A 21,277-nucleotide genomic window follows, 5' to 3' on the forward strand; every position below is an offset into this window, starting at 1 on the left:
CATGGAGCCCACATAACATCTGGGCAGGCCGGCAGCCACTGCTTTTAATTAAGTGAAATACAGTCACTCAATGTTCTGCCATGTCAGAGAAAAAAAATGTTATAGAAGTGGGAGGGAGGTGGGGAGAAAAAGTGCAACAGTACATATCCTGTGTCCAGTGAAGGTCAACACAGTTGTGTAAATAAATATTAATCCTTAACCTAATCCCTAGATTTCCAAGACCATTGAAAAACCATGCGTAACCAAAGAACTTCTCTGGAAATTTGCTCACATTTTCTCTTTAAATTCTGCTTTTCCCAAATGAGAAGGAAATGCATCAACACTCCTTCAGTTTAGTTTACGGTTTCTTGTTTCTGGGGACAACATCCAAAACATGAGATTAAGAATGCAAGGAAGCAGAGTTGTGCCATACACATTTGAGAAATCTTTAAGCGTTAAGTGTTTAAGTTGTCTTGACATTAAAATTTAAATATGAAAAAAGAGTTTAAGTTACACAAAAAGCAAAAGCAAAGAAAAGGAAACTATACTCAACCTTTAAATGTTGCTTTGACTAATGTTATCTAAACTATGTGTACTTGAAAGTAAAATACAGAAAACTGTAAATTTTTGTTGACGGCAAAACATTTTTGTGTGAAGCATAACTTCGCAGTAACAGAAGTAAAGTAAGTCAACCAATTTTTAGCATTTCATTGAACAAGAAACTGAGTGCTTGTCATGTGAACATGAAACATTGAGTACATATTCTATGCAACCGCGTTACCATAAGTCCTGTAACGTGTGTTTTTCACACATATTTGTTACCCATTAAATGCAACCCACAGAGGTTAAATGCAAGTAATAATTCCCCAAACCCGAAAAAGTTTGTAAAGGAAGCTGCCTTTTAGCCTTAGCTCAGCTTAGCAGATAGAGCTAATGTGACAAAAGTCCCATAAAATCTATTTTCACACATATTTCTCTCGCATAAATACACCCAACAGGGATTAAATATATATTTAGTAATTCCCCAATAACATACTTTTAATCCAATTTCTACATGCAATTGCTGGAAAGGCTTTGAAATGGACATATTTATGTTTTTTTTCTTGATGGGCGTTTATCTGTACACTGTAAATGAAATTACAATCAAGAAGTGGTGCTGATTGGTTGGTTATGATGTGAATCCTTGACAAACAAGATGTCCAGGGACAACACTTAATATCAGATCGTGCACCCAAAAACAATAATGCCTCCCACCTCAGCTATCGCTGGCTGAGAGGCACAAAAATGATGTCAAGCCCACAAGGTATCCGTTTTATTGTTAAAGGAACATAAAGTTTTTATGTCATTTTGACAGTCTGGAACATTTGTATGGATTTAACAATAAAATTTTGTGTTATAGATGGATTGGGGCTTACAGTGAGATCTCCAAGACCATTGAAAATCCTTGCGTAACCAAAGTACTTCTCTGGAATTTGCTCGCATTTTCTCTTTTAATTCTGCTTTCCTGAGTCAGGAGGAAATTAAGCGACACTCAGTTTAGTTTACAGTCTCCAGTCTCCACTTTGTTTCTAGGGGTGAATCTTTGCTCTGAGCAGATAGCAACATCCAAAACATGAGAATGCACATAAATCATGTGATGGATGGTATCTTTCCCCATAATCAGGAAGGGATTGCTTATGTAAATGATATACTGTTCTCTGCTGGCAGCCTCGTGATAATCGCCCTTTTGGGTTGTCTTTGGAGGACGCGGCACAGCTTTACTGCTAGCTCTGTACCACTAGCATTACCACTCCCCGAGAGCATGTCATCAGGCTCCCTGGGTGGACCCCTAGTTTATATCATACTTGTCAAACATTTATAAATCTGAGACGGTAGTCCGGCAACAGTGTGTAAAACATCCGCAGAACTCCAAACAGACACGAAAGGAGAACTTGAATCTGAAAAAGGCTGCAGCTAGAGGAGGAAAAAAAATCTAACAAAAAACATATAGTTTAGGGTGATAAATGGAGCAAGAAAGCTATGAGGTCAAGTGAAGGCAAAGCACAAGATAAGGGTTTTCAAGTGGTACATTTATTAAAATACACAACACTCTACATTAAGATATACTTTCCCCAAACATAAGATGGAATGAGTGTGGAGCAAAGACGTTTGTAGTCCACAGAGGAATGACAGGACAGTGTTTATGGAAGAGATTTACATAAATGTTTAAAAAATGACACAATTTGCAAAGCATTCATAAGCAAACACTCAACAGTTTCATTCCAGACGGACATAATTCCCGTATGTGAACACACTCTTTTATAAAATAACAAAAAAAAAGCTGGCTCGGAAAAGGTGAAACAGTATCAGTGCTGAAAGACAGTGGCAGCTTGAAAATACCTTTGGGCAGTTTGGTTTACATCAGGGAACACTCACTTTTTTTTCCCCCACTGATCCAATCAGATTTTTTTTAGCAGCCTGTTGACGTTGTGATATAAGCGCTTATAGCATCATCTGGCCAGTGGCGCCCCCAGAATTTTCTTTATAGTGGTGGCTAAATGGGGCTACTTTAAGTATTGGAGTGTCAAACCAAAACCAAAAGCCATAACTGAATTTTAGGAATATGCTTATTCTGTTGAAGTATATATTCTAGTTGAAAACTATGTCAGTAGGAGAGTTAAGGAATCACAGACTGATATATTTTGGTTTCTTATTGTCGTTATCTCAAGATAGCACTACCTTTGCACTAGTTCTAAAAATGAGCGCCCCACAGCCTCTTAAAAACAGTATTACAGACATTATTACAGTCTCCCTTGTTTATCAAATTAACTTGTGATGCTGCGTTTTGTGACGTTATTCTGTATGTGTCAGTTTTTTGTAATTGTTTTTCCATAATGGAGCACACGGACAAAATTAGCATTGAAGAAAAAAATTGGACATCCATGTAAATATTTTTAGCTCAGTTAACATTTACAGCACAAGCAAATTGTAAAAGGAGAAAAAACAAGCAGACGGGGAAGCGATCTCATGTATCATGATGACTCCAGTGAATAGTTAACACATAAACCTTATCATACAGACGTAACTAAGACGGAGTATATGCCAACGGACACAAAAGTTAACTGATAACTGACGGTAAAATCAACATTTTGTTCTAATCATTTAAATATCACAATATTCAGTGCTATTTTTAAAAAAGAAAATAAATTAGATAATAAAACTTTTTATACATAATACTGTACATCACATCACATCTGCAGCAGATGTGTTTTCCAGCAATTCCCACACCAGATAGTATAAATTAAAGTTTACGTGGCCACTAATGGCAACCACAAGACCTAACTACCATATTTCTATATTTCTTGAGGATCACGTTTGAGCTGTCATCAAAGTAAAGCACTGATATTGCGTTGAGCTTGGTCGGGGCACAGCATGGCTTTGGCACGTTGTCAGGAAACATTAAATGGACCTATAAATGAAAGCATTAAGTTGGTTTCAAAGAGGTGCAACAGCAGCGAGTTTCAAATGAATTAGAACTGCTAAGAACATTATGGTAGCTCGTAACATGATTTTTATTGATATACACATAATCCAACGCCGTCTACAGAACGCTTACCAGGGTTTGCACAATTGCATGATTTGTAGCATTCATGTGTGCGTTGAGTGGAAAAGAGCATTCGCCATCACAGTAAAAAGCAGCGTAGCCCTCAGGTGCAATAATCCAATCCTTGAGAGAAAATGAGCCTCCTTTATGACACCTTATTACCTCAGATTTAAAATGTGCTGTTCACTGAGTTACTGCCATTTGTTACAAGTTCTGTAATGTGAGATACAGCTGCCTTACCTGCCAGCCCAAGTCACGAAAACTGACGTAAAGTTCATGCTTCTTGCAGGCTTGCTTCTGTTCACTTGTGTTGTAATCTGAAAAACAGTGGCACAGAAGTCTGTAAAGCTTCTGATGCACCAGAGATGCATATATACATATAAAATACAGACTTTAGTCTGTACAGCAGTACAAAAGATTATCCCATAATAGCATACATTTCCTATAAATGGTATACTATTAAAAAACAGTGGATGGTCATTACATTTGAAGTTGCAGGCATTTTCTTTCCCATATCAGTGTGTAAAGGTCATATATCCATATAACAATCAGATTAATTAAGAGGAGTGTAATAATACAAAAAACTTGCCTAGCTCATTATTATTCCAAGAAATAACTATTAATTAAAGAGATGTATAGGGCAGTGCTCGGACTGTACTGCTATCCAATTATTTTTAATTACTGACAATCTGGCCGATAACTGTAGAGATATCTGCTGCTGGAAATAAAGTTAGTTAGTCTCATTAATGAATGACAGTCTGATGGAACGATGGTCGTTAGCAGAGCAAAACAATGTCAATAAAATGCATCTAATTAAAGGTCCAGTGTGTAGGATTCAGTGCCATCTAGTGGTGTTATTAAAGAACTGAAATTTCCTCTGTGTACAAAGCTTTACGGACAACTACAATGACACAAAAACACAAGTGTCTTCTTTCTAGTGCCAGTGTTTGATGTGTCCGTTTTTGGCTACTGTAAAAAATAAATAAATAAACAGTGAAAAGCGGTCTGTATCATTCTGAAAGGTCAGCTTTTTTCAAATCAGCGTGGCTCTGTTCAAAAATTTGTTTCAAAACAAAACTCCTCATCTCCTAAGGCACGGGTGTCCAACTTTTCTGAATAGGAGCCAGACTGAATAATGTAAAAATAACTTGGGGCCAGCTGCTCCCCACATCAAATGGGTTAATAAAAATTATTTTGAAACTCACAAACAAGACAAATGCAGCTGTTCTTTCAGTGAAAATATACTAAAAATAAATAAACTATCCTCAACTCCTGAAAGCAACAGCCCTTGCTGTCATCTTCTTTGCTGTGGCGATGTCTGCAACCTAGTAGAAAAATGTCTGCTGTTGTAACTGTTGTTTATTTACCGTCTGTTTATGAAAAGACATTAGTTCCACCTGCAGAGTTTGTAACTGATGCATATCTACAAACTCTGCAGCAGTGCGGCCATCATGAGGTGAATCCAAAAAATGGAAAATGAACTCCCTTGATATCAGTATTGTGTGGAGGGCCAAAGTCAAGCCGATGGTGGGTTAAAATTAGTTTGTGGGCCACGTTTGGTACCTGGGACTTTGTACATGCCTGTCCTTAGGTAATTAAAACACAACAATTCTTACTTTCAGATTATTGTAAACTAATGAAAATGAATATGATAAACCAGTCCTACACACATCCTATCCTACACACTGATGAAATGTGTACAGGATAAAAGAAATTATTGAAAAAACTATTGTAGCATTTTATCTAAAATATAAAAGTGCACATACCTCCAGTTTTGGGTGCCCTAGATGATTCTTGTTGATTTGTCGATTTATTGCGATTGTGGTTCTTTTTTTTCCCACCAGCAGCTCTGACAGAGCGAAGCAACACCCCACTGGCCTTGAAGAAAGCAACCAGGAAAGGCTGTTTGGACTGCGGCCCGTTCCTCCCAATGATTCCAGCAGATTTTATGTTGATACTTCGGCCTTTAAAAAACAGGAGGTAAATAAAACTTTCTGAATTTTGTATGAATTTATGACTGCTTTCAAGGTTAAGTCTTAATAAATCCTTGGTCAAGCCATTTATTTTTAGCCTTTTTTGTGTGGATTCATGGCCATTTATCGGTGGTAAATAAAATAGTCCACAAATTGTCAAATATACAAGTCACATTTGTCCTGAATTCAATTAAATTATTACTATTATAATTTTAATCAAATGCAGACTTTGTGGATTTTTCTTGACTTCCTGATCTTTACTAGCTTCCAAGAGTCTGTTTAAAGTAAAACTAATTAAAAAAGAAACTGAACTTCACTTGCCATCTACGGTCTCCACGCAGAGCTGCAGGCCAAGGTTCTGCTGTGGGTTCATCACCCAGTGGTTACTGGTGGCTGTGATGTCAAACACTAGCCAGCCGCCATCCGATGCCTGGACCTTTTTGGAGTCAAGCAAGAATGTCTCTGCATCTCTGAAGGTGAGAAGAAACAATGACATAAAAACATCTGCATTAAATCAACAGTTAAAATGATGCACACTCAAAGAGCCACTACACACATGCAAGCAGCACCTGCTGTTTCCAGCAAAAGCAACATATGTATCCTAATTATTTAAAATATATCAGAATTCACTGAAAACTTATTTAACCCTTTAAAGTCTGGTTCGACATTTGCGTTGTGCTGCGTTGGGGCGCCTCACAAGCTATTTGACCATTTGAAATCTGAGCAAATTGGTTTGGTTTCTTTAAAAAAAACATGGGGAAAACAAGACAATGACCAACTTGGCCAGATGTGTCCCACAATTTGCAAGAAATTGGGAAAAGGTGACAAAGAATATTAGTTTTAAAAATGATGGGGGGTTGAATTATCAAAAACTAGGGAAAATGCCCAGAAAAATATATCAATAATCATTATTATTATATATTTAAAAGTATGTTACAGGAAAAAAAATAAACAGATATTTTGTCATTTTAAGCAATTTTTTGGGTCATTTTCTTGCTTGTTGTTGTCTGTTCTTTTTTTTTTACTTATTTTCAGGTAATGCTCTTTTAATGTTTTACTTTTTTTTTGGCCATCTTGTTAATTTGTGCATTGCCTTGGTTGTTTAATTATTAGTCTCTGCAGGTATATCAGTTTTCAAAATTATTCATGAGATTCAGAGAGGTTTGAGTGAAATGCATGTGGTCACTTTACTGCTTCATTATAAGCATATTACAAAACCTCAGTGCTCCAGAGCATTAAGCTCTAGAACAAATTAAAACTGCCTGTGCACCTTAATGTTGCATAGCTTTAATGGGACACAAAAAAGAAACCACATGCTTCTTTGAGGGCATTTAAACTGCGTCCAAGAGGTCTTAATCAGTTAGAGTGGAGCAGATAAACGAGGTATCAATGACTGATCACAAATGGATGCTTTAGCCCAAACTCTGCAGCAGAGGCCAAAAATCTGAGAGGCTTTTATTAGTTTCTTCATCTCTTCTTTTGAAAATTGTTCCCTAAAAAGGCCTACATTATTAAAAACTGGTGATTTGGTGTGTAAGAGTAATTTGGTCATTTTCGTACACCAGCTTTGTACTGGAGATAAAAAGAAAGCAGCGGCGCTATTGTTGAAAAAGCTGTGACTTGTAATAAACTGCAGAGTTGTGTGGTATTAAACATGTGCCAAGATTTCGGCTATTTGATGGGCAAAACATTTCAGGAGTTATGAATCATGTATATCAGCCCTGGTGTATTTTTAACATGAGCCTGACATAAGGCATCGATCAGTGCTAAGTTGAAAAAGCCCTGCTTGGCAATTTGCATTGGATTCCTTTCAAGGGGCAGATCGGATAAGGCAGCGCCTGTTCAGTTTTGTGGTTACACGGTGCTGGTGGGAGAGAACCAAGAGTTTCCATGTGGCCTCAATAGTTCAGGAATTATTCATGTGTTTATTACAGGTGTAATAAAACTCAACCTCATGTGGAGTTCCACATTAGGTCAATGGTTATGAGTGACATACTGGTGAACTTCCTCTTTGAAAAGTACAGCATTAAGCTCATATCCTGTGATAATTTAGTTTGCGTAGGTAAGAATTCACTATTCCCATAGCCATATCCAAGAGGAAAGTACTTATCCTGCCCTTCATCTGTGATTACTGGATGTACTGTTCCACAGAGAGTGCGTTAAAGTGAGTGGATACCAGGAAAAGAGGTAACTTTTCTTTTCAGGCAAGTCTGTCCCCTGCAAAATTATGTTCTTTTGCCACTATTTTCCATTTGCAATTTATGTTCAGCAGCAGAGTTCAGTAGCAGTGCAGGATATACTGTGACATTGATATAGTGGAGTGAGAGTAGGTCATGGTGTGTAGCTGTCTTACGTTAAAAGTACCCGGTGGAGCTTTTGACCACTAGTGCTGTAGACATATTAAGCAATAAGTTTTTAAGAGGTCCTCGTTTTGTTGCGTTCATGTGCTCAAGGACGATGTTTCCCTGATCGACAGTTAGTGACAATCAAGAAGCAAAATACTTTGGAATATGCCAAGAACAGCATGGATGCAACAACCCGATCTCATCCCCACGGCATCAAATATGGCAGTTTGGTCAGCAGCCCTCAGCATGTGATACTGATGCACAAGGCAATGTTTTAAGATGTACTCAGGCTTTCAAATAACTCTAGTATAAACCCATGCATGGCAATGAAGTAATATTAAGAGCGACTATTTCTGAGTATGGTGGGTGGAAGGCTAGGTTGATGGGTTCAAACAAACATAGGACTTTGAGTGAGGAGACAGCTGTTCATGTCCCGTGTGAAACGAAAAACTGACAGAGTTTTCTATGACCAGGTAATGTAGTTGACGTCAAGTGACATTCATCATATATGCATATTAATACATAATATACTCATGAAATTTCTTAAGTAAGTGAAGTTATGTAATAGAATTAGTTATTTTAACCCAAGCCATGATGTTTTTTTTTTTCAAAACATAACCTAATACACTGTAAAGCCCTCTGAGGCAAACCATGTTTTGTAATAATGGGCTCTATAAATAAAATTGAATTGAATTGAATAAATAGTTTAGTTGCCTAAACCTAAAGTAGCTGCTACGTACATTTCCTGCAACAAAATAGAAGTTTATTTTGAAAGGACACTGTAGAATCAAAAACTGATGCTAGAAGGGTACCTACAGTGTTACAGCTTAAAGTGTAGGGCCACTGGACAAGCTGCTATTTGAGAAGTTAGGAGTGAAAGGATGTTAATACTATATGTTTCAAATTCTGACAAAAACTGTCTCTGCAAATGTTTTAAAGGAAAGGAAATACATTCAATATGTTAATCATACTTCAATGATAGTATAAACAATGACACATGACTTTTTTGTTTTGATAAATACTCTACACGTTCTTTTTAACACCACCATCTCGACGTCAATCTTACAAGTAATGAGTAAGTAGTAGGAGTTTACTGCAAAGGGAGGTGAGGGGAGACGGTCTTTGGCTGGACATGACGTGGGGGCTTTGCTGTTGGTGTGAATGGTCATCTTAAATCCTTAAGATGCCCCAAAAGAGTGGTATAAATTAGCTACATAAACCCACTAACTTACTGCTAACTTGACTATGCTTAAGTTGCAGCACAAGTGGACTTCGTAGAAACTTTAAACTATCGACAATGATCAATTCTTGTATTTTGTACTAACATTCTGTCTGAAATGTTTAAGAAAAACAGGAAAGAAGAATGAGCATGGCTTACAAAATAATAGAACTAAAATAAAATAAAATTAATCGTGGCTTTTTAAGTTGAGGGAAAAAACTTGAGCAAACTTTTAAAAATCACACACTAACATTTCTTCTAAGATTTCTTGCACTGGGAAACAATAGTTCTTCTTTGTGAACACGAACTCAAACCCACTACTCCCCATAAAAGCATGTGTGAAAACTTAAACTGAGCAGTCTTCCCCTTTAAGATGGCAGAGTCCATTGACTTGGACCTTTTCAAAGCCCAGGAGGGCCATATCTCCCCTTCAATCACCCACACACATTTTTGGCAAGTAAATGTGGGCCCACTTTTAAGTACACCCCTGTGTATTCAGCTATGTCATGGTTTAAACTTCCGGAATATTGTTAAGACAGGCAGGTGGCGGGCATAACAGTGACCACGGGAGCACCCAAGGGAGCCCCTTCCCCCCCTATTGTGGGCCCTCATGGTTTCATCTGGCCAGCTTGGCAGGCAACACAAGACGAGTGATAACTGATGGACCTTCCAAGCTTCATAAGTGGCCAACACGCTAATGGAGTTCTCTTTATCCGAGAACTATATTTGTAAGGCAGACATGGTGCGAATGAAGGAGAACAGAGTTGGAGATAGAAGGACGCTCTGTGCGAGTGGAAAGTTTTAACTGTGCAAGACAATAGCTGTTGGACTATTTAACTGTGAAATAAAATAACTGCATAGGGTTTAAGTGCTCATTGGGCCTCTGTCAGAGTGTTACTGGACTACAATTTCTGATAAGATAGCAGCATTTTAATGTGTTCGCTTCGTAGGTTGACCTTTTTTAAACTACTTTATATATTTTCGTAGTCTTGACAATAGAAGCTGGTCATATGTTTTGTTTGTAAACTCTAAATTTAAAGTAACATTTACTACTTGTGTCAAAAAATACTTGTAGTAAAAAAAACATCCAGGGGTGTATTAGTGGAGGAAAAATAGGACTGATTACCCAGGGACCCAATGGTGGAGGGGCTTGAAAAGCCTTAAATGAAAAGTTTGAGGGGTTTTTTTTGCAATTGTTTTAATTTATCCTTTTTTTAAATTTAGTAATAACTGCCAGAACTAAATTAAAATTGGCTGGAAGTTGTTTAAAAGAAATAGTGGAAGATCTCAGAGGTCCCTCTTAACCTTTACAGACACAAAATGGTTTAGTCCATCTTCACAGATTTGTCTCTAAACATAGCTAAAGCGAAGTGAGCAGGCTGTTCTCACAAATTGTGTCTACATTTTCCTATGAAAAATGAAATCAACCAAATTTGTGCAAATTCCACATATTTTGAAAGGCTACTATCACATGACTAATACGCTCATGGGAGTACGCAAGGAAGCAGCCGAGCAATGTAAGGAGGCAGGTAGGGGTGGCTGATAGTTTACAAAAAAGACTTTCCCCTGCCGAGTCTTGTGAGCTTTGAGTCATTTTAGGGTACATCCTCACCATGTTTCTTTTTCTCAACCTTACCATGGTAACTATTATCGCCTAAACCTCCGTAACTTTACGTTAATTACATAAGTGCACATTAAGGATGTAACATAATTCAAAGGCCACTAAATTGTTTGATATCATGTAAACTGTTAACTGAAGTGAGTGTCTGCTCGTCATGTCTTCCCCTAAGAAAGGGAAAACCAAAAATGAAAATAGAAAGGGTTCCAAAAAAAAGAAAAGAAAGTAAGGAAAGGGAATGAGAGCAAACTGACTTTGTTGGAAAAAAAAATTCAAAAGGTGCATAGCAGAGACGTGGATCGAGAGAAGAAGGGGGGTGGGGGGCCACAAAGACGTTTAAAGTAGCAGAAAATAGAAACACTCAAGTTCAAGTACGTCAGAGCTGCAATAAGGTGCAGTACTTGAGTGAACTGCCTTTAATGTCAGTTTTTGGTTGATTGGGTACTTACTTGTTCTGATATTCCTTGATGACTTGATATATGGTGACCTTCAGAGTAACGTTGTCGTAGCGAGCATGACTTCGGTCCTTGTAGATCCGAAACTCTGCAGCAGTCACTGCCTCTCCGTCCGGGATCTGAGTCAGATCAAAACGGAACTCCTTGTAGTGCCTCCGTTGGTGAGAAAAATCTTTATCTTTCTCCACTGGGAAGGAAATACATTTTATGAAGAATTTCATTTTTACTGGCAGCAAAGCTCACACACATGATCAAAAAATATGACTTCAACTCCTGAACCTCTGCGTGCGTCGCTCTACAGAGAAAATATGCCAGCATTAATGCACAGAAAAAGAGTAATTTATCACATCTTCTTTTACATTCCAGGTCCAATCCAAACATTTTGACTACCAACAAAAGCACTTTCCAGTTCATTAAATCAGTCAACTGAATACAGGTAGCAGCTCCCAGACAGGCCCTCCACTGTGTGCCCAACTGCATTCTCCAGCCATGATGAATGGGCTGTCAGTTAAGAAAAACAGGCTGATTTCAATTAAAGACACTTTCGTCTGCACCTCAAGTGAGAGAAAAGACCAGACAGGATTCTTCAACATCATGTGAGCGTCTCCTCTGACCTCATTTCTGACCTTTTACTGACCTCCTGTTGGTTTCGTACAAAGAACGTTTAACGACCCTTAACCTTTGAAGTAAATATTTCTATATAATGAGATATTTTTTAAGGCCTGTCATTTTCGAGAATGTTTTCACATAGGTTTGATTATTTTACATTTTGCTGCATGGTAATAAATACAAGATGTAGAAATGAAGTTTTTAAGGGGTTGCACCTATTTTTGTACATAAAGTAAAGCTTCTCCGGGTCTCAAATAATCAAAGCGTCAGGATCAATATCGCTGACAGAAGATACTTTAATGCTACTAAAGAAAGTGGCCACTAATTGTCTCACATCCCGGCCGAGTAGCAGAAAAGCGGCATGTGGCCCGGGTCAGTGGATTTTCTGACGTCCCTGGTGATATCATGCGGTGCATTTCACTGATATTTTATCGGGAGAGAACGCCTGTGGTTACTTAGCACAAGCAGGTCAAAAGTCAGGTCTGACTTTTACCCAGCAAGCATGTTCCATTATATTAGCCACAGGCAGTAATCTGAAGCAGAGGTGCCACTGAAAGCACAGAGCATCTAGCTTTAAAATAAAGATTAAATAATAATGACTCCACTCTCTGGTAAGCAGAGTGCATTTTTGATGTGTTGTGTATTACTAGGACAGAATTTTGTTAACAAGATTAATAAACGACTGGTGTGTTTCATCTTTGCTGTCAAAAGACTTCTTATTTACACAGCGAATGTTCAAATGGTTACGGTAAGCATATTAAACTATACGTGAAACGCCACATAGACATTTCTAAAACAGCTGAGGTCAGTAGCTATATTTGAATGTACTGTAATAAAGACAGAGCCCCATTGAACACTTCGCTGACAGTCCCCAGAACGAGAGCGGAGCTTTCAAGGCTGACAGTGTACATGCCCTGCTATAGCGGTAAGTGGAAACAGATGGGCTCAGGCCAAGGTGAGGGATTATACTCTCAAGCAGCTCGACACAAATTCATTTTACATGTTTTGCTCAATATTCAAAAAAATGAAATCCTTAAATCTACAATATCAACATTATCTAAAAAATATTTCTGGTGATTTTTTTTCATCTTTAATTAGGGACTCTGCAATACTGCGTCACATTTCATTTTTGAGTAACTTTCCATGTGACATGCCTTGTTATTTTAATCCTCGTTAAACAACTATAAATGCAACAAATAACTCAAATATGAAGGACAGAGCTCCCTTTTGGTGACAGAACCTTGAGAAATGAAGGCATCTGTCAATATCACTCCCCTTTTAACAACAGGAAATAATTTAGACCAATTTTCTCAAGGTCAGACAGTCATCTGATAAGGCGCTCTGAACTGCTGGGTTAAGGGTCGCTGCTACTGAACAAACACAATCATTATACAGATCAGCTGCCTTTTTAATAGGAAGCTGCACAAATTGATAGAGGTCAAAATGTTGGGCCTAATTCTGTTAAATACTGAATATTTCACACAAGACTAATTAAACTGAAGTGACTGAAAATGCACTTAAATGTTCACATTTAAATGTAAATCTAAAAAAAAAAACACCAAGTAGTGACACTGAGTGAGAGTAAGTTGACAACTATGAGACTTCACCAAGATTTTTATATTTTTTAGGAAAAGGAAGCTCAGATATTCAAACAAAATCTACACGTGTCAAATTATTATTATTTTTTTTACAAAATTAATTAACTGCATTTAAATACTTAATAAAAATAATTAGACTTAATTAACTTAATCTCTCTGCAGGTTTGTTAAATGTGACTTAATGAATTCAAATGGACCTAACTCCTGAACTCTTGAAAGAGATCATGAAGACTTTAATGCTGCAGTTTTTGAGTTGCTTGTCAGCAGTAGATTGAACAAAATTGCACTTAATGTGCAAAAAAAACAAAAAAACAAAAAAAAATTTCCTCAACGCAGATAACACCCATTTAGGTAAAATCTCTAGTATACATTATTAATTTCTTTTACAGTGGAAGGGGTGAAGATAGAGAAATTAAGAGTTGGAGATGGAGCTGTTAAAACTTAGAGATGGGGTGTGCCATGCCATATCATTCAGGATAATATCAGTATAATTTCTGAATATGATTTAAAAAAAATGTATTGTGATAACATCAATATTCCAACATGTTCACATAAAGACATCATACCTTTAGGCACAGCAACAACAAGCATGACTGAGAGCAAATTTGCTACCTGTTATTGTTTTTTGCAAACTTAAGAAATTCTACATTTTTTTTTCTTTTACTGAATATCTGAAGGCAAACTATTTATGTTGACATATAAAACTACAACGCTTATTTTATTGCAACTGCATGTTCTTATAGTTAATAATAAAAAAAAAAAATTCAGTATTTTGTCATATCATCACGAATATCGTTATCGCACAAATACCCTCAAATATCGTGATATTAACATAGGCCCATATCGCCCACCCCTACCTAGAGACCCCTTTAAATAATATTAAAGCTTATTAATTCGATTAATTACTTAATATGTATTTAATGCAACCTGTTGAAAGAAATGTCACATTGTTATGCCACTTACCTAAATTGACAAAACTCATCACCATGTCGGCATCATTGAGGAAGTTGGTGTCGTGCGCGGAGGTGAGCGCGGGGCTGTGGCCTAACAGAGGGGCCGCTCTGTAGGGCTGAGCCACGCGGGAGTACCCGGCCTGCTGCGGGCTGTAGTAACCCTTCCTGGAGTGCCCTTGAGCCTTGGCACCGAAGCTCTTGTGCTGCACCCCCACCAGCTCCTCCTCCTCCTCCTCCTCCACGGCCATGGCGTTGTACAGGTCGAGCATGAAGAGCGGCGCGGAGGACGCCTGCTTCCCGGGAGAGAAGGGCCTCGGACGGTGAGGCAAGCCCAGGATGGAGAGGATCTCTCTCTGGATCTCCCTGCGCTCGTGATTGCGCAACCTCCTGTAAATAAAACTGGAGTGCACATGGTTGTCACTTAAGCCACAATGAGCGCAGGACAGAAAACTCAGGCAGCTCCACGCGAGTCCGAGCACAAGCGCTGTCATCTTGAGTTCACTTTGGGGTGTGAAGGTGAACTACATCGCACTTTGGGAGAAAAACTAAATTATACCTCTGCCAGTCATAGACTTCCCATAGTATGCAAAGGCACCACAACTTTCTCGGTGCAAACCGAGGAGGCTTTTAAGCAGTAAGCGCTTCTACAAATGAGGTGTCAGCTTGCAGGAAAGTCGCCGCTCCTCTCCTGTGCGTAAGGCTCCTCCAGCAGTGTTTACTCCTCCAGGGTCCATCCAAAGCCGTAGCCACACCGAGTATTTATGGAGCTGTGACCCCGTCCCTCACCTTACTCCTCTGTGATGCAAAAACTCGTAGGTACGCCCATATCGTCGAGGGATAACCCGGAGTTTCCAGGGGATGAAATGAGTTGAACTGTGTCAAAAACGAACAGAGAGGACTCATGCCCCGGCTCGCTTTCTTCTTCTTTCCTTTTTTTTTTCTTCTTCTTCTTCTTCTTCTCCCCCTTGAGAGAGTGCACTGGGGTTAGTTGCCCTCTGAGTCCATCCCACACTCAACTTTTGTTTTTGCATCCACCTCTAGCGGCAGCAATAAAACTTCAGCCCGGTCTCATGATGAATGTGGCGGCTCAGGGAGTGTAAAAGGAGACACTTGAAATCCGAGAGGCCGTCTTAACGAGTGAGAGAATAATGACAGAGGCTTTTAATCACCTCAACTTATTGGAGTCTGTGTGTTTATGGGAGAGGACTGCAGCTGCATTCAACACCAACAACAAGGATCTTTTCTTTTATCCTGTATGGGCTCAATCATTATCCACTGTAATGCTGTAAAATATGATTGTACTAAATGCACCAGCAAACAAGTGTACACTGTGAAATCTGACAAGTTGATTTTACTTAAAATAATCTTGTAAACCAATTGCCTTGAAAACAAAAAATAAATAAATATGACTACTAATCTTAATTTCTGTTTACTTTTTATGTAACTGTTAAGTTTACTTCAAATGTGGCTGTATTTACTTTTTGTGAAGTTGTTGCAACTTAAAAATGACAAGTGAAATGACCTTGTTCTTTAAGTCTAAGCAGCTTCAGTAAACAAAGTTAGTGTTGATTTTGCCAATAATGAGATCTGCCAGTTCTGTTTTGTTAACATGTTTTAAAAAATGGAAATATGATTTACTAGTTTGCATCCAAAAGGATAAAGATATAAAACACAGTAAACTTAGTTTATTAAAGTTGCTAAAACTGATGTAACTATGCATTTTTAAGTTGAAGCAATTTCACAAAATCAGGTAAATATTACTATACTGTAAGTAAACTTAGAAATTACAAAAAAACATACATAATATCAGTCTTAATGTAAACATACATTAAGGCTGATGTTTGGTATTTTTCAAGGTAATGGATTTCCTTGATTTTTTAAAAGTAAAATCAACTTGTCAGATTTTACAGTGTACCAGTTTCAACGTGCTGCACTTAAAATGATACTAAAGTAAAATTCCCACATAAGAACAGGTCAGGGAAGAGATAAACGTAAAGATTTATACAGACACTGCAAATTCAGAATTAAGAGTCACACTCTGATTTCAATATTTATAACTATGAACAAAAATATCCTAAAGAGTAATTCATAGAAAGAACAGAAACGTTAATTTAAAGAGCCTAGAAAGCTCCCCTCTCAGAGGAGCATTATGTAAACAGCATGTTGAAGTAAGTATGTTGGGATAATTAAAAACATAAATACTCTGAGGTTTGCATGTGATGGGTGGCTGCGGTCCAAAAAGAAAAAAAAGAGGGAAGAGTTCCCTTTTAGGTGAAGTAATATCTGGACATGCTGGGATATTACCACATAGTGCCATCTAGTGTTCAAAGCCACCGTGCTTAAATTCCTATTTTTGAAGTCTCTCTCTCTCTCTCTCACACACACTCACTCACACACACACACACACACACACACACACACACACACACACACACACACACACACACACACACACACACACACACACACACACACACACAGAGCTCACAGAAGCTTTCTAGCAGCGCTTGTATCCAACTTTCCTGCTGCTGTGTCCTTAGAGGACGACCCAGGTGATGATCTCTTTTTTTGGTCTACACTTCATCCTGTTTGATTCTGTGGTACAGATAGAAATTATAACAAAACACCCAAAAATACCAGCAGGAAGACAAGATCAATAATGTGATGAAGTCCTGGAATAAACATCACAAATCATTAAGATGTTTTAATTCTAGTAAAAAAGGAGAGAGGGAAAGAATCATACAAAAGTCACCTTAACACAAAATAATAAAATTACAAAAGCTGTTTTTGACATGTTACTGCTGAAAAACACAGTTCTGACTCTTTTATAAATAACAATAAAATACCTGCTACAGTAATGAAAGGTAAGCCTTGGGAAAATTTCAAAGTGAAATCTCAGCATGTTCTCTGATGGTGAACTTTAAAGGTGTACTATGCACGGGTTGTTGGCTACTGAATGTAAACAGCATCACCAGCAAAAGGGACAGTTACGCAGGGTGATATGGAGTCAAAGTCAAATATCACGACATTTTTGACTAAATACCTTGATGTCAACGCAGCTGGCCACCAATGTCTTTACACATTGATTTTTGGTTGAATTTGATTGTGATGCTGGGTGACTAAAATTCAACATCAGGACATTGTCTACTGCCACAGTCAATTTGACCCAAAATGATGACAACAATGTTGATATTTGATTGGTTTCAAGATGTGTTCTTAAGTAACTAAAATCCAATATCTTCCAAACGTTTCATGCCAACATCATCTTGACGTAAAATAACATTTAGTCATCAAATACGAAGAAAAAAATCCGACGTCTGCAAAACTTCATAATGTTACCATCTACACATTGTGAAATATAAACGACGGTAGAAATTTAATTTATCATCAAACGTCTGTCCAATGTAAGATTCCAAAATCTTTTTTCTTATTGACTTCAGGTGCCAGCTGAGGATATTGGGACAATATTGCAGGGTTGACTATTGGTGCTTTTTCAAAATATTTACAAAATGAGATTTTTTTTTAAAGGTAATCATCAATGATGTGGGTTTAATGATGTGAATAAAGGCAAATAATAGAACAGCTAGAGCGTTCTAATATGTTCGTCTTGCTCTATTTGCGTTTTTATATTTTTGTGAGCTGTGTCTGCATTTTTGTAGCATATTTTTAAATACATGCTGTTTACAGTCTGGCTCCTGATTGTTACCTTTTATAAAGTCCTCACCTCACCTGTGCTCTGTGCACCGGAACGTCCCAAACACAGCAAAATAAGAGCATATGAAAACAGAGAGATAAATACACCGTCATACACTTCTGGTGGGTCGCAAGTGATGACTGAGAGGGATTGCTCATGTTTGAGGCTATACATTGTTTTTAAGAAAATCCTGCACAGTACACATTTAAACATTTTACTTCCAAACTAGAATAAAATTATGTGAATTAACAGGTATTGTGACAGGACGGAGGGTATTCATTTATCTTGGGCAATATGCAATATTAGATGTTTTTTTTTTTTTTCAGAAAGAGTTAAGTGCTTAACAGTCAAACTGAATGCTTTAGGAACACGAAGGCTTACAGCAGCTCACAATCAGCTACAGGAAGTCACAGTCTTGTGCTGAAACATGCCAATTTCACACATAACGTACGGTGAAATAATTTACTAAACACGAAGTTTATAGCTCATAGAAGCTGCATGTTTTTGTTTTTTTTAACGGAAGATATAGCACCCATCTAACGTGCAGTGAAAATTTAGAGAGCAACATGCAACAAAGCAACACCAGGGGGCAATATGGGAAAGAGCACCAGCCACACTGCCCAGAGAGAGATCCAGACAAACATGAAGTACATGAGTTCAAGGTGCTCAGATGAGAGGTATGAAACGGAGCTAATTATTAATTCTCTTAATACCATTAATAAAACCTCAAAGCATGTTCAAAGACGTGAATAAAAATACAAAATACCAACAGAGAAAACGTGATAGGATCTAGTTCTGTTGACCGGTGTTAGAGGAGGTCCGTTTTGTTTCCACAACAGAGAGAAACTGTAAATATGAGATCTTCCTGAGAATGGCTGTTTGTTCCACATCAGCTCCAGAGTGGTGCCTGCAGTGACGCTGCGTTACGTCAATAGTTTGGCCCTTTGCTGTACGGATTTCGCCTCATCATGTTACCGTAGCACATGGATGGATCACACATCCCGGGCTCACCAGGGATGCCGGGATTACCACTTTTACCCTCTCCTCCATTTAAACCAGGAGGTCCAGGTTTACCTGGAGGACCTGGTTTACTGTATCCCTGCGGACCCATTGGACCTGTGGAGATAAAAATATAAGCCATGATCAGCTCAAAGGAATGGCACACAGTGATAAAAGGAGATGAGGGACATTATTAATTAACTAACCACTGACCAATGTGAGAATTTTGGCCGATTAATACTTTCAGCTAAACAGTATAATATGTTTTCGATATAGTACTACACTGGCGATACAGGGGAGATTATGAGACAGCTGAGTCGAAACTACTACAGCCCCCCTAAATGCGCTTATGACCCAAAAGGTCAACACCTATATGACAGATAATTCCACTCTCACTGGATACCAATCCTCCTCACTGGTGGAAAGAACCGGCAACCTTTGTATTACACACAACGATCAGTTCAACATCTGCCTGGCCAGCATGAGCTAACACAGCACCAGCGGCTAACTTCTAAAACCAAGCGGTTTAATGGTCACAGGAAAGTCACACTGAAACCAAATGGTTCAGCTCTGGTTAATCCAAGCACCCTGGATGTGTGCCAGGCTTTGCAGCCAGTTTTGGTAGTGGCCAAACAGTGGCATTACAACTCCAAAGTCCGTCACGTGATGGTAATGGGCCCAAAAAGACTTTTTCCTAAATTCTTGTTAAAAATTACAGCATAAGACACTGGGAAAGAGACATCTGTGAATCCGTGGATTGATTTTTCTGAGCGTTACAACCCCTGCAAAATTACTAGTTTTATTATTACAATCTGTGTCCAGGTCTCTTAACACATCCATGGGTAAACACATAAGGCAGTGTTAGTTGTGTGATGCTAACAGTTAGCCCTGTCACTGTGTTTCTGGAGTCAGCGGACTAACAACCTCACCAGTGCGGAGCTCACACTCCCACAGTAGTAGTGTCATGATAAACATGTGTCATGTCCGCCCCTTCGCCCCCCCCCTCCACCTGTTGGTTAATGGTTATTGATCAGTTATAGAGGATCAGTTATTGTTCACAAAAAGAAAAAGAAAAAAAATCTAAAACGGCATACTGAGATGAAATCTTTTCCAGCAAATTCCACATGGCTTTGTGAATGATTAGTAAAATTGAATAATTAGTGACAATATTTACCTGGGGGCCCTGGTGGCCCTTGATCTCCCATCGTGGTTCGACCAGGACTCCCCTTATCACCTGTTAAACCTGGTTCTCCTGCAAACACAAGTGTACCTGTGTGAGCATCCTGCAGCACAGCTTTGATAACAAACTGCAGACTCTGACGCTGGTTTTACCTTTCAGCCCATTTACACCAGGGTGCCCCGGCCGACCAGGGTGGCCTGGCTGTCCCCTGGGCCCACTTATTCCGGGGAGACCCCTAACACCCTGGGGCCCAGTCTGACCTGGAGGACCAGGAGATCCAGGTCGGGTCTGACATCTGGTACAGCTACTCTGCTGGTTGCTCAGCAACAACAAAGGCAGCTCAGCTGTGATGATTGACATTAAAAATATATCAGATGTGTGAAGAAAACACAAAGAAACACATCATCAGTCTGCACTGATACTCACACTGAAGGATCTCTCTGCAGATTTGCCGAATGTGATGATCCGACATTTGATTTGCCTGAAATAAAAAGTGATGAATCAAGTGGATTTTCAGTGACTCCCTTATATCAAAAATAATATCACAATAAAAAACATTATCTGCAGTGAAGTTAGCGGGATGTGTAGCACACATACAGATCTTCCTTCAGGTCCAGGTGGGCCAGGTGCACCGCTCTCTCCCGGCAGCCCTCGGGGACCAGGTGAGCCTGACTGACCTGGCTGTCCGGGCCGTCCCACTTGACCTTCTTGACCTCTCTGCCCTGAGTCCCCTGCTGTCCCTTTCTAGCAAAAATACCACCCCAGGGTTAGCAATACACACAATGATTCATGCCGGATGGAGCTACAGTTATTAGATTATTCAGCTCAACATACCTCTCCTTTGAGTCCCATTGGACCGGCTGAGCCCTGTCGAGGAAAGTCAGGAGTCATCAAAAACTAGAAAGCACTCAAAGGGCATGTATCTCCAACAAGGCTGCACAATCACCAAAGTGTCTTATTTTGTAGAAAGAAGAAAATCAGCTTCTACATCTGCATTAAAATGTTCAGTGACGGATAATCTTGCAGATATTTGGAGCAAAGAGAAATCTTGAAAATACAAGGGTTTAATAGA

At 38.8% G+C, this 21,277-nt stretch overlaps 2 protein-coding genes across 3 annotated transcripts in view; both read right to left on the reverse strand.

Annotated features, from left to right (window-relative positions):
* Positions 1-2,037: 2,037 nt before the first annotated feature.
* bmp5 (bone morphogenetic protein 5) lies at positions 2,038-15,124 on the reverse strand. The gene is made up of 7 exons (XM_042502042.1): positions 14,343-15,124; positions 11,167-11,359; positions 5,857-6,005; positions 5,329-5,526; positions 3,803-3,879; positions 3,575-3,685; positions 2,038-3,427 (listed from the first exon to the last, which is right to left on the reverse strand). The coding sequence occupies exons 1-7, from the start codon at positions 14,821-14,823 to the stop codon at positions 3,278-3,280; spliced, it is 1,359 nt and encodes a 452-aa protein (XP_042357976.1). The 5' UTR covers positions 14,824-15,124; the 3' UTR covers positions 2,038-3,277.
* Positions 15,125-17,102: 1,978 nt separating this feature from the next.
* col21a1 (collagen, type XXI, alpha 1) overlaps positions 17,103-21,277 on the reverse strand; it is a 35,884-nt gene continuing 31,709 nt past the window's right edge. The window contains exons 24-29 of one of the 2 annotated variants that reach the window (XM_042502035.1): positions 21,040-21,072; positions 20,803-20,949; positions 20,632-20,686; positions 20,358-20,549; positions 20,200-20,277; positions 17,103-19,142 (exon numbers count right to left, since the gene is read on the reverse strand). In XM_042502035.1, coding sequence (XP_042357969.1) covers positions 18,955-19,142; positions 20,200-20,277; positions 20,358-20,549; positions 20,632-20,686; positions 20,803-20,949; positions 21,040-21,072 — 693 coding nt within the window. In that variant the 3' untranslated portion in view covers positions 17,103-18,954. Of the gene's footprint in view, positions 19,143-20,199; positions 20,278-20,357; positions 20,550-20,631; positions 20,687-20,802; positions 20,950-21,039; positions 21,073-21,277 lie in introns of those variants that run through there. The other variant, XM_042502036.1, reaches the window with a different exon arrangement.

The sequence above is a fragment of the Plectropomus leopardus genome, chromosome 15 (genome assembly GCF_008729295.1).
Source record: "Plectropomus leopardus isolate mb chromosome 15, YSFRI_Pleo_2.0, whole genome shotgun sequence".
NCBI classification, from domain to species: domain Eukaryota; kingdom Metazoa; phylum Chordata; class Actinopteri; order Perciformes; family Serranidae; genus Plectropomus; species Plectropomus leopardus.